The sequence below is a fragment of the Lithobates pipiens genome, unplaced genomic scaffold (assembly GCF_037356315.1).
Source record: "Lithobates pipiens isolate NorthernLeopardFrog02 unplaced genomic scaffold, aLitPip1_a1.2 Scaffold_23, whole genome shotgun sequence".
Classification (NCBI taxonomy): Eukaryota; Metazoa; Chordata; class Amphibia; order Anura; family Ranidae; genus Lithobates; species Lithobates pipiens.
The window spans coordinates 41,356,246-41,373,572 of record NW_027507785.1 but is presented as its reverse complement, the minus strand read 5'-3'; the positions used below and the strand labels follow the sequence as shown (position 1 = coordinate 41,373,572).

The 17,327-nt window shown below is 46.9% G+C and overlaps 1 protein-coding gene across 1 annotated transcript in view; it reads left to right on the top strand.

The window, feature by feature from the left end:
- The first annotated feature begins 832 nt into the window (after positions 1–832).
- LOC143927099 (NACHT and WD repeat domain-containing protein 2-like) overlaps positions 833–17,327 on the top strand; it is a 40,282-nt gene continuing 23,787 nt past the window's right edge. Inside the window, exon 1 of the mRNA XM_077451054.1 lies at positions 833–1,027. Within this exon, the coding sequence (XP_077307180.1) occupies positions 916–1,027 (112 nt within the window). The 5' untranslated portion in view covers positions 833–915. The remainder of the gene's footprint in view (positions 1,028–17,327) is intronic.

The window sequence follows — 17,327 nt, the reverse complement described above, 5'->3', positions numbered from 1 at the left end:
ACGTATTTCTACTAGTTTCGCTCTAAATTAGCTTCTTCAGGAAATGCATATGTCTGTAAAGAAGTATAAATATATATATAATAGGTAACAAGAACAATCATATACAAATATCAATATGAGGTAAAGGGGAAGAGAATGTACAACACACTATAAAATAATATAAAATACATTTTATGGCTCTTACCCCACACAGTGTACCGCCGCAGCACCCAAAGGGCCCCGGGAAGGTCTCTTTTCTTATAACCTTGGATGATGGTACATTTACATATATTTATCTAGTTAACTCAATCGACGAGGTTTCTTGTGTATTTTTTTTTTTATGTATCAGTTCTTCAAAGGGATGCAAACTTTTGAGCACAACTGTATAAGTACCTGTAATAAATAAACAAACTCAATGCTGCCTGATTGTTCTACGTTAGTGACTTTCTAATTAGTCAAGCTTAGATCCGGAAGATGCCTGGGTCCCTTCACATTGAAAAATACAAGAAGTAGCAACTTCCAGATGATTTTAGGATGTAGCCTTTGTTATTTTGACTTCTTCCTCTTCACCCAACTCACATAGAAGAATGTGGTTTGAAATCCTAACAGCAAAAGAGGAAATACATTGCGACAGGAACAATTACTGTCAACATTTAAGACATTAATTGACCCAACAAATTGTTATCTGCTTTCTGGAGAACCAGAGAGCCCTGTGATGTGTTTAAAGGGGATGCGAGGACTGACACTTCCTGCCTATGTTGAAATTTGTCTTTGTGAGTTAAGAGCTGGGAATTCTGGGAAAATTAGTCTAAGCAGATAAGAGGGTAACACAGATACATGTTAACCAAAGTTGGATGTATAGCCAGTCACACATCTGAGTGCAGACCCAGAGAAGTGATAGGTGTTAAAGATAAGGAGGCCTAGATCTACAGTACAATGGAGGATAATGAAAGGATTCATAAAGCAATATTGGAAGGAAACTTCGATCGCATTCCCACCAGACAGCAGAGATTGTCTGTAAAGATTTTTCTGTGTGCCGACCCTCTTGGTAAGTGTTTATTTATTTCATAGCACCAATATAGTCTGCAGAATTATATTTAGGGTACATGGAGACGGGTTCCCAGTATCAAAGGGTAGCTGGTTTCTCCAAGTATATGAGTCATATCAAAATGAAAGTCCTGTAGTGGGAACATGCTTCTCCCAGCACATGGAATCAGAGGACCCCAGAATTCCAGGGGTACAAGGGAGCAAGTTTTAAGAGGTCTCTTTCCAGACAGTACCATGTGCCCAATTTCACTCCAGACCATTGCAACTCAGCATTCTGGAAGCGTGGGACAAGATGCCACAATCTCTGGACCATACCATATGCCTGGCCAGATTTGTCCTGGCATGGTGGTTCACATGGAACAGAAAAAATGTCTTCTTCCCAATGCTTTGTAGGTTCTAACAAAGGATGCCAACTTATCAGGCTGGGGTGCTGTTCTAGGCATTCTCTGGGTACAAGGGACTTGGTTGTCGGATAAAGCTAGTCTCCTAATCAATATTCTGGAATCCAGAACTATTTAATCAACCCCTCTGTGAGCTTACTGAGCAGGATGCCGTCTTAAAATGCCATGGCAGTGGCCTATCCCAACTTTCAGGGAGGAAGAGTAGGGACAGTAGCCTTCTCCTAGTACAAGGAGTGGGGGATCTGAAAATTATAGGGGTGCAGGGACAGTAGTCTTCTCCCACTACGTGGGGGTCAGGGAAGCCCAGAAATAAAGTAGTGTGGAGATTTTATGCTTCTTCCAGCCAATGGTGTCAGGTGATCTCAAATTTAGGTGTAGGGGGAGCAGGCTTCTCCCAGTACAGAGTCAGAGGATCCCAGAATAAAGGGGTGTAGGGGTAGGTAGCCTGCCCTAATATATGGAGTCAGGAGATCCAGGCATTATAGAGGTAAAGGGAGAAGAGGCTTCTTCTAGAACATGGAGTCAGGGGATCCCACAAAAAGAGGGGTGCAGAGGGAATAGGCTTTTCACAGTAAATGGAGTCAGGGGGTCCTAGCATAATGGGAAGGCTTAATGGGAACTGCTGACATTTCCTGGTAGTGGGCAATTTGAAAACTAGATTTTTTTTTGTGTGTACATTTTAAGTTTGTTTTTTTATTCTGTCTTTATTATTGGCTACAGTATGGTACATAAGATTGAATAGGAATATGGTCGACCATAGCCAAAAACATTACTCGTAAAAGACATGACTAGCGTGTCAATGTTACCATCAAAATGTAAAACCAATCAACATGAAAGAGAAAAAAAAATAAAACGGAAAAAAGTGCAAACCAAGGCTTCCACTGTGGAAACATAGCAAATGAATCTGCATTATAGGACTAGTAAAGCCTCAGACTTTGTACAAACATTCCTGTGGATTTCTATAGAAAGGGCGTTGCCCGTGTACTTGTTATCCATACACACGATCTGACTTTTTCAGCCAACTTTCACCAAACCACATAGTTTTTCTGCTCTTTACCGCCACCTTTGGTCAACTTCTGTATTGTCGTCTGATCTTTTGCATTGGTTCTGAGCATGTGTGTTTGTAAAACATTTGTCCAAACCGAAAAAGTTTGTCCGATGGAGCACACACACGGTCAGATGTTGCCTTAAAACAGCTAATTTGCATGTTTGTTTTCAAAAGGTCCGATCGTGTGTATGGGCCTTAAAGAGGAAATAAACCCTGATGGGTTTGCTTCCGCTTTGTCTCCCTGCAAAGGTAAAGCATAATCGGCTACTATGCATCGCATAGTAGCCCATTATGTGTCACTTACCTGACACAGGAGCCAGCGTTGTCACCGCTGTCCCCTGTAGCACGGAGCATCCATCTTCTTCTGGGTATCGCTGCTCCGGCCACTCACTGCGCCGGAGCAGCGATGACATCACTCCCGCGCATGCGCACGGGAGCCGCCACTAACAGCATATCGCTGTTAGCAGCGGCATGCTCAGTGCACCTGCGTGCCGCTGTCTACGGTGTATGCGCCGTAGACAGCGGTGCCTGTCTTTTTGCAAATATCTCCAAAACCGTGTAGGTTTAGGAGATATTTCTTGGACCTACAGGTAAGCCTTAATCTAGGCTTACCTGTGGGTCAAAGTGGTCTGTAAGGGTTTACAACCACTTTAAGGCTTGCCTAATGTCAGTGTTCAAACTAGCCTAGGTTAAACGGTTACACTTTAAGGTTTTTAAAGCAAATGCACACATACCTCCACCACAGCTCACATGTTTTTGGAAGCGGGATACATTTGACATTTTTATCTGTTTAAAACAGGGTAATGAATTAAAATTCAAGGAGGTCCAGTCTCCAAAATTTTCTTTGGGCCGAGGTCCGAATCTCAGGTCTGTGCTATGACTCAGAAAGATTGTAGTCACTGTATATCTATCAAAAACATGAGAAATGTACAATTTCCTTAGCATTTCAACAATATTGATTGTCCAGTTTCAGTTACAATATTAAACATGTGGACAGTTGAAACTAGGATAGCTTTACATTTGCTCTTTACATCGGGTGTCCCCATCGCAGTGCCCCTTTACATCGGGTGTCCCCATCGCAGTGCCCCTTTGCATCGGGTGGCCCCATCGCAGTGCCCCTTTGCATCGGGTGTCCCCATCGCAGTGCCCCTTTGCATCGAGTGTCCCCATCGCAGTGCCCCTTTGCATCGGGTGTCCCCATCGCAGTGCCCCTTTGCATCGGGTGTCCCCATCGCAGTGCCTCTTTACATCGGGTGTCCCCATCGCAGTGTCCCTTTACACCAGGTGTCCCCATCACAGTGTCCCTTTACACCGGGTGTCTCCCATCACAGTGCCCCTTTACTTCGGGTGTCCCCATCACAGTGCCCCTTTACATTGGGTGTCCCCATCACAGTGCCCCTTTACATCGGGTGTCCCCATCACAGTGCCCCTTTACATCGGGTGTCCCCATCACAGTGCCCCTTTACATCAGACATTCCTGTCAGTGTCCCCTTACATAAGATGTACCTATCAGAGTTAGGAGGCACTCTGATGGACAAATTTTATTTTAAGGGGCATGCTGGTGGGTATATTTTTAATGTGCACATCAATGGGCATATTTTGTAGGGCACATTTTGTTGTGCCCATCAGCGTGCCCCTTAACAAAATATGCCCATCGATGTGCACATTAAAAATATACCCATCAGCGTGCCCCGTAAAATTAAATTTGTCCATCAGAGTATCCCTTAGCATAAAAGGTGCCCATCAGCGTGACCCTTATTTTATGCTAAAGGGCACTCTGATGGACACATTTTATTTTAAGGGGCATGCTGATGGGTATATTTTTTAAGTGCACACTGATGGGCATATTTTGTTAAGGTGCACCTTAACAAAACATGCAAATCAGTGTGCATATAAAAAATATACCCATCAGCGTGCCCCTTACAAAAAAAGCCCAGCCTTGTGCAAATTACAAATATGCCCAACAGTGTGCATGATCACTAATGTGCCCACATACCTCAACTGCAGGAGGAAGGGCACAACTGAAGCTGCCTCAAGGAGAGCCCGGACCCGCGAATCGGGAACCGCGGGTAGCATGGTGGGCGGGGCGCGCACGTGACGTCACACCCCCTACTGCCTGTGAGCGTGAGTGTCTTCAGCTCCGAGAGACGCGGCCAGGAGCAGGGGGCGGGCGCATTGGCACAGCATCACTGGTTGCTAGGGAAACCCGCAGTCCCAGCAAACCAGTGATTACTGTAATTTACTACGAAGGCGGCATAGCAGTCCGGGCAGAAGCTCCGCTCGGTCCGGACTTGGACCGCGGGCCGCCATTTAATGATGGCTGGTTTAAAACATTAATACAAAATGTCTTGTTATATTGGTTCTTCTTAACAAATGTGGAAACTCCCTTTAAATTATTCTCTGCGAGTTGGTTGGATTCTCAAAAAGATATATCTTTAAAAGTACAAACTGGACACTAGTGTTTAACTCAGCTGTACTTATGTATTTTGATGTTACAGTTGGGGCAAGCAACATTTAAATACCAGAAGACAGCAAAAACAAAGCCTGATATATCTTTGCTAAAACAAAAACACACAAAATAACAATTGTAAGGGTAATATTAGTAGGACAAAGATAAAATAGTCACAGGGACATTTCCTCTGGATAAAATTAGAGTGCGAGATTATTCCTTACAAAGACTTCTGTTCCAGGAATAGGTACACAAACTCTCAGTATCGTATTTAGCTAGAAATGACATACCACTCCACACAAATTCTCACATCCCGGGAGTTGACTGTACTAAGAAAAGTTCCTTCCAACATTTTGAGCCTTTATGTAGCCATTACCTTCTCTCCCAAATTCTAAAAGCTCAAGAAATCTTCACTGTATAATTTATCTGCTCATGTATGCCATTATTGGCATAAAGTGAAAATAGCCATGTCTTCTTTCCTATGATAGAAGAAAAACCTTTTTCATAACCTTTATCAAGATTTCTCTTGCATCTAGAAAGTTTCTTCAGTAGCTGTAGAGCCAGAAGGGGCTTATTTTGCAGAGTTTCAGGACTGAACTCCGCTGAAGGTTCTCATCTGAACTCCGCTGAAGGTTCTCATAACACTTATGTGTTGATTTAGCCGTAGTTCTTTACAGGTCCAAGCCACGGTACTGCATCCATCTGGTGGAAGTTTGGGAACCCTTAGGAAGTATGTCCTCTGTATGAGCAAAGACTGTCAAGAGCAGAAAGCTCCCATACTCCCTGCTTCTCTATCCCCTGATGTGCCTGTGAGGGTGCCGCAGGTCTTTCTTTGGGCCTTATCCACGATCCATCTAATGTGTTGTTTTTTTCTCTATTTCAACCAGTTTTTTATGGAGATTGGTCTAACCTGGATAAAGTCATTTCAACTCCTAAGCATTTTGCTCAGCAATATCCGCTGGAGGAGCGGTTTCTAAATAAGTAATCTTTCCCTGTTGTGGACCCAAGTGTTTCCTGTCTTAATAAAACTTTATATTTACCTGCTGAGGACATCCTTATTTAATTACCTGGGGAGTGGAAGCTCAGGAGTCTTTTGTAAGGCCTTATTTTCCCTTGAAGGTACCCTGCAACCTGCCACTGTGACCATGTCCATCTGCCAGACATTAGTTATCTGCTCCAAGGTTATATCCAAGGGTCCTGGATCTATCCTGACAGAGCCTTCTGTCCTCCAGCAACTAGAGTTCATGCCCGTGGCCCTACTCTATAGTGTTGATCGGCTAGCTTATATAATATGCCAAATATATAGAATGGGCCTCCTTTAGGTACACATGTGGGTGACCCTTTGGCTCAAATGTTGGACTGCGCAGCATCAGTGCAATACCACCTCTTGCAAAATCTCTTTGGCTGGGAACTCCCTTCTGACAAATCCCTGGATAAATTTATCAAGCAGGTCATCCTGGTGAAGAGTACCCTTTTGCACCAGAAGAGAAAATCTCGATTTGTGATAAACTTTACTACTGCATCCAGGAAAAGTTCCTTTCCTTTCTCTCAGGCCTTCAAGTCAAAGCTGAAATCTGGTACTCTAAGTCCTCCAAATCCACAAACAAATTCTCCTCAAAATAAAGGCACCCTTTCAGTTGTCAGAGTGAGGGGATGTCTCTTTGCCTTTACGGCCAGGGTCGGGACAAGGGGTGGGCAGGAGGGGCAGCTGTCCTGGGCACTGTGGTATTATGTGTGGTGGGGGGTGCCTCAAGGAAATTGGGGGGGGGGGGTTATGTATTGGTAGGGGGAATATGTGGGGTGGCAGGGTGTAAGTATTGTTCTAGTAGAAGGGGAAACTTGAGGGGGTGCAAAAAGTGGAGTGGTGATCTCGGGGGATATGTGCTGGGAGGGTTGAAGAGGTTTTGTGCTAGGAAGGGGGATTTTGGCGGAATTTGTCCTGGGAAGGAGGGATATGAGTTAGGGGGAGGGGGGATATGTTTACTAGGAAGGGAAATTTTAGGGGTAGAGGATTTGTGCTAGGAGGGGTACATTTTTTTTGGGGGGTGCATTTGAGCTAGGGGCATGGGGGAGCAAAAATTTGTGCTGAGAGGGGGTATTTCAGCAGGGGGACAGTTTTGTACTGGGAGGAGGGGAAATGTTTGTTTCGGGTTATACATGCAGATTAGTGCTTAGTGTTTTTGAGGGGGGAATTTTGCTGACACATGATGCACATACATCTGGGGGCTGAGGGGCGCAGTTTGGGCATATTCGCCCTGGGCTCTAAATTACCTTTTTCCAGCACTGTTTGTGGCTATCTGGTTCCAAGACATTTCAAACGTTTGGGTCCAGAACATTGTATCTAGAGACTACAAGCTTAAATTCTGTCTCAGCCTTCACTCTGCTTTATGCTGCCAAATTTGCCAGCATCCTTGTACAGATTGGCAGACCTTGAGCTTACTTTGGCATAGCTACCTTCTCAAGGTGTCATAGCTATTGTGCCAGAAAGGGAAAGGTTCCAATGTAACTGTTTAAAGAAGGGGCATTTGCCCCCATACTGAATCTAAAGGTTCTCAGCACCTTCCTCTAGGTGCAAATGTTCCACATAAAATCCACCAGGTAAGTAATTAATTGCTTTCCTCCATCCAGGAGACCTTCTGGCCTGTGGACATCAAGGATACCCATTTGCATGTCCCTATCTTCTTAGTGCATCAACATTACCTGTGTTTTGCTGTTGGCATGCAACATTACCAGTTTGTTGCCCTTCCCTTTGGCCTGTCCATTTCACTTTGGGTCTTCACCAAGACTTTAGTCTTTCCATAGATCTGGATAACCTTCTTCTGGGGGAACAGTCAGCTAAGGTTCTGTCAGCCATAATGTCTATCAGACATAGCAGGCCCATACAAATATTCAGGTGGATCCTAACTTTCCAGAAATTATAGCTGAAACCATCTCATCAATTGTATCTGGGGCTGACCTTGAATAAAGTCCTCTCCATGTTTTCCTTCCCCTGGGCAAACTGAGGAATCTCTCTATTCCCACATTGGGATTCTACTGTCCAGGAGCTCGCCAACTCTAGGAATGAAGATTTTGTGCTTAACAATGTTTGTTTTCCAGGTAGTTCCATGTGTCCAGTTTCAGTCCAGACCATTGCAACTTAATATTCTGGCAGCATGGGACAAGATGACACAATCTCTGGATCCTACCATTTGCCTAGCCAGCAAAACCAATTTAGTCCTGGCATGGTGGGTTACAAGTTCGGCACTGGAACAGAAAAAAATTTATTTTTCCCAAATCCTAATGCTTTGTAGGTTCTCAGGAAGGATGCCAACTTGTCAGGCTGGGGTGCAGCCCTGGACACCCTCTGGGTGCAAGGGACTTGATTGTCAGAGAAATCTAGTCTCCCAATCAATATTCTGCAATCCAGAACTATTTAGTTATCCTTTCTGTGAGTTTACTGAGCAAAATTTAGTCAGATAATTTCATGGTACTGGCCTATCCCAACTTTTAGGGAGGAACGAGTCTCACAGCTGAAAGAGATGCAGATCTGATTATGGCTTGGGCAGAACTTCACATTCTAACCCTGTCTACTGTGCACATCCTAGCATGAAAAATTGGCAAGCAAACTTCCTCAGTTGCCAACGACTGGACTCTTCACCCAGAGGTATTTCAATACCTTTGTAACAGTTGGAGGGTTCAGGAATGTGAACCTTCTGGATTCCAGATTTAAAAATAAAATGAGCAGGGTTGTCTCCAGGTCCAGGGATTCTCTAGCTTCCGCACTGTATGCTCCGGGGACTCTGTGCGATCAGTTCAGCTTGACTTATTGTCAGGGCTGGGCCCAGCCCGACCTTCTCTGAGCTGCTCGCTCTGCTATCGGCTAATTGCCAGCTCCTATCTCTCCACAGTGACTCACCTGTTGATGATATCCTGCTTGTCAGTCCTGCCTACTTAAGCCGTCCAGTCCAGATGATCTCGGCCTTCGCCTTAGTCACATCTCTAGACACGCTCTCCTGTGTTCCTGTTAAAGACTTGCTTGGCTGACATTCCTTCTGGCTCCAGATCCTGCTTCTCCGCTGTTCTCTGGCTCCGGTTCCTGAACTGTGGCTATGTTTTGACTACGTTTACTCTGTTTACATTTTTTTTATTATTAAACAAGTGAGATTTAACTGTACTTTTGTCTCAGTCTGATTCATGGTTTTTGACAGTAGGCGAAGGCCATGAATTCAGAAGATGCAGTCAATCCACTTGTTGGTAATATTTTTTCCAGGTTGGATGAGCAGGATCACTGCATGGATCAGTTTGCACCTGGAATCTCCCACTGTGGCCATTCTGGTACAACCTGTGTTGCAGGCCATCCATGCTGCTGCTCCAGTCTCTGTGCAGGCACCCCCCTCGATTATTACCTCTATAAAAAGCATGTCTGGTTTTGCTATGCTTCCCCAGCAATTTGGGGGCAATCCAGTCCAATGCAGAGGGTTTCTAACCAGGTTAAGATATACTTTGACATGCTGCCCCAGGTGTTTCCCACGGATAGAAGCAAAGTAGGTTTCCTAATATCTTTGCTTTCTGAGAGAGCCTTGGCCTGGGCAAACTCTCTATGGGAGATGCAAAAAGGGTTGTCTTGAGTTACTCTGAGTTTGTGACTTCTTTTAAAAAGGTATTTGACGTTCCCACACGCTCTGCTTCTGCTGCCAAGTTCCTCATGTCCATCAGAGTACGAGAACTGTAGCCGATTAAGCCATTGAATTCCGTACTCTGGCAGCAGAGGTTGCGTGGAACAATGAGGCCCTCATGGCTGCTTTTTCTCATGGTCTCTCGGATACCATCAAGGATGAGATGGCAGCCCGAGATATACCCAATGATCTGGAGAAGTTGATCACATTTGCCATCCTCATTGACTCCAGACTCAGAGAAAGACTCTCTTTTAAGGAGAGCTTGCGAAGCCTCCTGTACATTTGATCTTCGAGCTTTGCTGTCCCACCCTTGCCTCCCTCACCTACCATGCCTCCTGGTGGTACCGAGTCAGTCAGTGAAGATGAACCCATGCACTTGAGCTTCATGCATCTCTCTGCGGATGAGAGAACTCTTAGGAGGAGAGATTGTGCCTTTATTGTGGCCAGGCAAGTCACTTTTTGATGTCTTGTCCTACCCGTCCATGGAACGCCGAACCTTGAGGTCCTGTCATGGACAGACCTTAGGTGGCGTTGTTTCATCCCCAGTTATCAGCCCCTGGTTTTCAGTTACCCTTTGTCTGGCTGTGTCGTCCATCGAGATACAGGCTCTAATTGACTCTGAGTCTGCAGGCCTGTTCAATGATGCTGACTTTGTATCGAAGCACTCGATTCCACTGCAGCTACGTGACACTCCACTTGCCATTGAGGCTCTTGACAGGAGACATCTACAGCTTGCCCATGTGATTAATGAGACTGTTCCATTGTCCATGGTCATAGGGGCTCTTCACCATGAAATAATCCAATTCCAAGTTATTTCCTCACATAAGTTTCCGCTGGTTATTGGTTATCCTTGGTTAGAGAAGCACAAATCCTCTTTTAATTGGCTCCGTGCTGAGGTTCTCTCCTGGTCGCCACAATGCAGTAAAACATGCCTCTAGAAGGTAGCCAAGGTCCTGTGCACCTCTTTACTCTCCTCCCTGCCAGAGGAGTACTGAAATTTTAGCAACGTCTTTGACAAAGGTCAAGCAGGTAGTTTTCCTCCACACCGGTTGTATGATTGCGCAATTGACTTTCAACCTGGTGCCATCTCCCCTCGTGGCCAGGTTTACCCTTTGTCGGTCTTGGAGGATAAGGCGATGGAGGAGTATGTTGCAGATGCACTTTCTCAAGGTTTCATCTGCAAATCCTCGTTTCCTGCTGGTGCTGTTTTCTTCTTTGTGAAGAAGAGTGGTGAACTGAGACCTTGTATTGATTATATGGGTCTCGATCGTTTCACGATTAAGAATGCCTATTTGATTCCATTGATTACGGAGTTATTTGACTGCCTCAAGGGAGCAACAGTTTTCATGAATTCTTGATTTGAGAGGGGCATATAATCTCGTGAGGATTAAGGAGGGCAATGAGTGGAAAACTGCGGTTAATACCAGAACAGGCCATTATGAGTACCTCATAATGCCTTTTGGCCTTTGTAATGCCCCAGCAGTTTTCCAGGAATTTATTAACGATGTCCTCTGAGATTTGTTGCAGTTATGTGTAGTGGTTTATCTTGACGATATCCTATTTTCCAAGTCTCTGGAGAGCCACCACACAGATGTCTGTCGTGTGCTTCAGAAACTAAGGGAGAACAATCTCTATTGTAAATTGGAGAAGTGTGAATTCCATCGTGAACAGGTTAAATTCCTGGGTTATGTAATTTCCACTGCTGGTTTTTCGATGAACCCAGAGAAACTTTCAGCAGTCCTACAACGGACCGAACCATGGTTTTAGGTCCTCTGCAGCGCTTTCTTGGCTTTGCTAACTATTATCGGAAGTTTATTTGTAACTTCTCATCCCTGGTCAAGCCCCTGACTGATATGACCAGAAGGGACGGTAACCCATAGAGTTGGTCTCCGGAGTCCATTAATGCCTTTGAGAGTCTCAAGGTTGCCTTTTTTTCTGTTCCTGTGTTGGCACATCCTGATTCTTCATTACCTTTTATCCTTGAGGTGGATGCTTCTGAGACTGGAGTTGGCGCCCTTCTGTCTCAGTGTCCTACCTCTGAGAGTGCTATGCATCCTTGTGGCTACTTTTCCAAGAAATTGTCACCTGCGGAGTGCAATTACGAGATTGGTGACAGAGAGCTGTTAGCAATCATTTTAGTCCTAAAAGAACGGAGACATCTCCTCGAAGGTACCACTGTGCCAGTTCTCATTCTTACTGGCAATAAGAATCTCACATTCTTGTCTGAGGCTAAACGCCTCTCTCCCAGAAGGCGAAAGTGATGGGTTCTTTTCTTGTCTAGTTTCAATTACATTGTCTCATTCTTACCCGGTACTAGGAATCTAAGCGCTGACACTTTGTCATGATAATTTTCCTTCACCTCCAAGATTTAGTCAGTTCTGGTTCCTGTGATTCCTCCAGATCATATTCTGGCTGTGGTTCGCACCAGTCTCACTTCTGCTTTGGGTGACAAAATTCTTGCTGCTCAGGTCCATGCTCCTCCTGAGAAACATTGTGACCGCTGCTTTGTCCCACAGAGTCTCCATACTGCCGTGCTCCAAACTTACCATTCTCCCAGGGCTGCTGGCCACCCTGGAAAGAATCAACTCTTTTGGGCCATTTCCCAACAATTCTGGTGGCCTAGTCTATGTGCTGATTTAACCACCTTCATAGCTGTCTGTTCCGTGTATTCTCAGAGTAAGACTCCATGACAACTTCCAGTGGGCCTCCTACAACCCATACCCTATGGAGAGAGGAGCTGGACCCACCTGTCTATGGATTTCATTGTGGAGTTACCCAACTCCCAGGACAACACAGTTAGTTATCCTTATGGTGGTTGACTGGTTCTCAAAAATGTCTCATATTCCACTTAAGAAGTTGCCCACTTCTAAGGACCTGGCTTCCATTTTTTGCTCAGGAGATTTTTCACTTATATGGGCTACCCAAAGTAATTTCCTCGGACAGGGATAAACAGTTTGTGTTCTGGTTCTGGCGAGCGTTTTGTGTACAGTTGAGAATTCAGCTTGCTTTCTCCTCTGTGTATCACCCGCAGTCTAATGGGGCCGCAGAACGAGCCAATCAGTCCTTGGAGCAATTCCTACATTGCTATATTTCTGACCAGCATAATAACTGGTCAGACATCTTACCATGGGCGGAGTTCGCTCACAGTAGTGCCTTGAATTCTGCATCCCGATTGTCCCTGTTTATGGCGAACTATGGTTTCCAACCTTCCATGTTGCCTGACTCATTTATTCTGCAAAGTATTGCTGCATTAAAGGAACATCTCCGTGGTCTTCATTCCACAAGTCCAGGAGGCTTTGCCACATGATAATGATAGGTACAGACTCCATGCTGACCGCAGACGCCTGCCTGCGCCCAGGGCTGGTGCAAAGATTTTTGACACCCTAGGTGAAACCTCATTTTGCCGCCCTCTCCCATTGGCCCCGCCCCTGACTCCATCCACTTTTCCACGCCCATGTATACAGTGGAGGTGGCGGGGTGGAGATTTTTGCGGCACCGCGCCACTATTTTTTTTTTCAGCCATGGTCTGGACCCGGCCTGAAGACAAATAGTGGCGAGACCAGCTCGCTTCCTCACACCAGCCTTGGTCCACAGGTGTATAGACTAGGGTGTTATATGGACAGGCTAGGGTAGTATTTGGACAGGGTGGTATATGGACTGGCCAGGGTGATATATAGCCATGGTGGTATATAGCCAGGGTGGTATATGAACAGGCCAGGGTGGTATATAGATGAGCCAGGGTGGTATATAGCCAGGTGGGTATATGGACAGGCCAGGGTGGTATATAGCCAGGTGGGTATATGGACAGGCCAGGGTGGTATATAGCCAGGTGGGTATATGGACAGGCCAGGCTGGTATATAGCCAGGGTGGTATATGGACAGGCCAGGGTGGTACATAGCCAGGATGGTATATGGACTAGCCAAGGTGGTATATGGACAGGCCAGGGTGGTATATAGCCAGAGTGGTATATGGACAGGCTAGGGTGGTATATAGCCAGGGTGGTATATGGACAAGCCAGGGTGGTATATAGCCTGGATTGTATATGGACAGGCCAGGGTGGTATATGGACAGGCCAGGGTGGTATATGGACAGGCCAGGGTGGTATATAGGCAGGGGGTATATGGACAGGCCAGGCTGGTATAGGTGGTATATGGACAGGCCAGGGTGGAATATCGATAGGCCAGGGTGGTATATAGCCAGGGTGGTATATGGACTAGCCAGGGTGGTATATGGACAGGCCAGGGTGGTATATGGACAGGCTAGGCCCTAGCCTAGTGGGGGAGATAATGAGGGAGAGGAGGGTGAGGGGGAGAAAGAGAGGGGTAAGGAAAAGAGGGAGGGGAGGGATAAAGGGAGAAAAAGAAAGGGGGACGGGGGAAGAAGGTGCGGAGCACAAAGTGGTGGGAATAGAGAGGGGGGGGTTGTTGTTCTGGGGATGGGAATCGCACTCACCAATTATGTCTCCCCTATTCAGTCTGGTGTCCCTCAAGACTGTGGAATCTTTTGTTTGAAGGGTACCGCTCAGCTGTTCACAGAACTCATATCCCAGCACAGAGCAAGTGCATGGCATGCATGTGGATGGAGTGTGGGCGGGGTTGGGAGGGCAAAAATGGGAGGCGGTGTATCAGATTGGAGAAGCAGCAGAGTGAGGGCGGGGTTAGGAGGACAGTGGAGACAAAACACAGCCCGACTCCTGTGTAGGCTGGCTTTCCCGTTCTCACTGTGTGACAATGACAGGATGCCAGAGGCCGTGGAGTGCCGGAGATATAGCTGCTCTCCGTCTCCACACTACAAGTCATGGTGCCTGGGGGAGAAGACGCTCCTCCCACAGCTGCCCACATAGACTACGCCCCCTGCTCTGTTTGCTTGTTCATCACTGGACTGATACTGCCGGACTCCTCTGCTATCTTCTGCTCTTTTGCTAGCTCTTTTACTAGCAGAGAAGCCTGGCTTTCTCCTTCGTTGCCGTCTGGGGGTCTTCTTCCGACTTCGGGAGTCTTGTCCCGCTCTTCGGTTCTTCTTGCCGGGCCTCCGCTTTCTTCTTCCAGCTCTTTTACTAGCGTTGGCCTGGTATTGACGCCGCCGCCTTCTTCTTCTACTCTTCTTCCGATGTGGACACAACGCTCTCTCCAGCCTGAATGGCAGGGACGCGTTGTGCGGCGACTTATATAGGGATAAGGGGCGGGGTCTCCGGGTGATGTCACATGGTGACCCTGCCCCTTATGATGTCACAGTCCCGGAGGCTGCTGGGGCTGTGACATAAGGGGCGGGGTCACCATGTGACATCACCCATTGACCCCACCCTTTGTCCCTATATAAGTCGCCGCACAACTCGTCCCTGCCATTATGACCAGAGAGAGCGTCGTGTCAACATCGGAAGAAGGAGGAAGAAGCAGAAGGCTGTGGTGACAGCGACAAGACCGGGCCAACTCTAGTAAAAGAAGAACCGAAGAGCGGGACAAGACCTCCGAAGTCAGAAGTAGATGCCCGGGCGACGGCGGCGGCGACAAAGGAGAAAGCCGGGCTCCTCTGCTAGTAAAAGAGCTAGCAAAAGAGCAGAAGATAGCGGAGGAGTCCGGCGAGAAGACCCCATGAAGACGGAAGAAGACCCCCGGAGCTGTCTAATAAAGTATTTTAAATACCTGTGTTGTGTATTTTTATGTACACCTTTTTCCCCCAGGTGAATGGATAGAGGTACATCGTACCCCATACTCATTCACATAGGGTAGGGGGCCGGAATCTGGGGGCCCCCTTATTTAAAGGGGGCTCCCGGATTCTGATAAGCCCCCCCAGCTCTGTGTCTTTTCTGCAGCTTCCCAGCCACTTTGTCCCAGACTAACTCTCTCTCAGTGGCGGCTGGTTGTTTTTCTTTTGAGGGGGGGTGGCAAACAGCCACCCCCCCTCGGTCGGCGACGCAGGAAAGCCAGGACTTCAAAGCCCCGCACTTACCCCATCTAGGAAGCGGGCAGGCAGCGCGTCCGTCTGCTTTCTTCCTCCTCCTGTGGTGTGGATCATGGTGCCTTCCGCCGTGCATCCCCCTCCACCTCCTCCTAGGCTTCCAATAGGATCGCCTGCCCTTTCAGCCAATCAGGTAACAGGTATCAGACCTGCGCCTCTTGATTGGCCGTTGGAGAGGCTATTCAGTGTTAGAAAAGCGAATATTAATTTGCTTTTCTAACACACTTGGTTGGGCTCCGAGTCCACCCTATTTCGAAGCCTATGGCTCTAATCAGGTGCTTCAAAAAACACCCCCGCTGTAATTTATGCATCCGGCCCCTTTCAGGGGGTGCCCACGGCGGCCATGGATAGATTCATGTTATGCATGAATCTATCTATTAACCATATGGGGGTGGCTTGGATAGAGGGGGCGTCCCCATCTACCCTTAATGGACGGGCTGCCCCTGCTTTCTCTTTCTCTCACAGGCTCTTGCCTCAATCTGTCCTGTCCTAGACAATGTGGGGCAACATGCACCTCTCATGGTTCCATGATGTCGGGGGACGTACTGGCCATAGCGCAGCTGAAGTTCTGAAGCAAATGCTCAGGCATGGCCCTATGGGTACCCGTCTTGCCGGGCACAAGCACATGAAGATGTGCATGCCTATGTGCACCATTGACACTGGAGCCAAATGGCCTATATAAGTGCAGGAGCTGCACTAGTCCTTTGCTGTCTGATCTGCAGCTGTACCCATGTTCCTGAATCTGATTCTGCTGGCTTTTGTGTTTGACTGTTTGGCTTGCTCCTGAATTCGCTTGAACGCTACCTACCCTGACCTTAGCTTGTCTCTGGACCTTGCTCTGCCTGATTTTGTGTTGCCAACCTCTGCCTGTACCCTGACTATTCTTTGCCTGCCGCGTGTGCCTGTACCTGACCTGGCTTGTCTGACCATGCATCCAGTTTCTCATCTGTCCTGCTGGAATTTTCTCTAATGTGGGCCACCAATCTTCCTGCTCCTGCTATCAGCTGCTGCCTATGCCTGCTGCCCACCAGCCCAAGGTTTGCTGTTGCTGCTGACATCTGCTGTTCCAGCTATCCAGTCCACATTGCTCTGTTACATAAGACATGTTAGGTTAGAAGTTTTGGCTGTAAAGGAAGTCATACAAACCACGGCCAGGCCAACTGCAAGATCGGGTATTCTGTTTTGTTAGTTGGTCAGGAGCTTGTTTTGCTGTTGTTGGCTGTATTTGACATTTCCGCATGGGACAGTTAGAGCTCAGGAGGCAACAGGAAAGCAGAATGTTCTCCAAAATTTGGAGTTTTGCTGAGCAAGCAGAACACAATGTTGTCAGAGCAGTATTAAGAGGAAATTCCTGGATCGCAGCTTCTGAACCGTGGACAGCAAACTTCCTCCTGGCTTCCTGTTCTATTGCTGAACACATACAGCTGTGAACATCATTTTTTTTTTCCTTTTTGCAAGTGTTAGTAAGGATGCAGCAGCTCCTAATCATTTTCCATAGGTAGCCGCAGGTCCTCCAAAAACACCCAGCTATTTCATCCCTATCTTTTCCTTTGGATCTGTTGTGAAGTTACTTGCTGCGCCATCTGCTGGTTAGAATAGTGAACTACAGTATTGGTTCACTTTAGCATGCCTGTCATATTGCTGAGAAAAAAGGCTTCTGTGTATTTCTTGTAGTTGGGTTGTAGATTTTGATTTGGTTCTCGAAAGCTCACCTCACTTGCAGATACTCACCTTTGCCGCCATCCCACAATGCTCCATGGCTCTTTGTCAGAGCACTCAGCAATGCCAG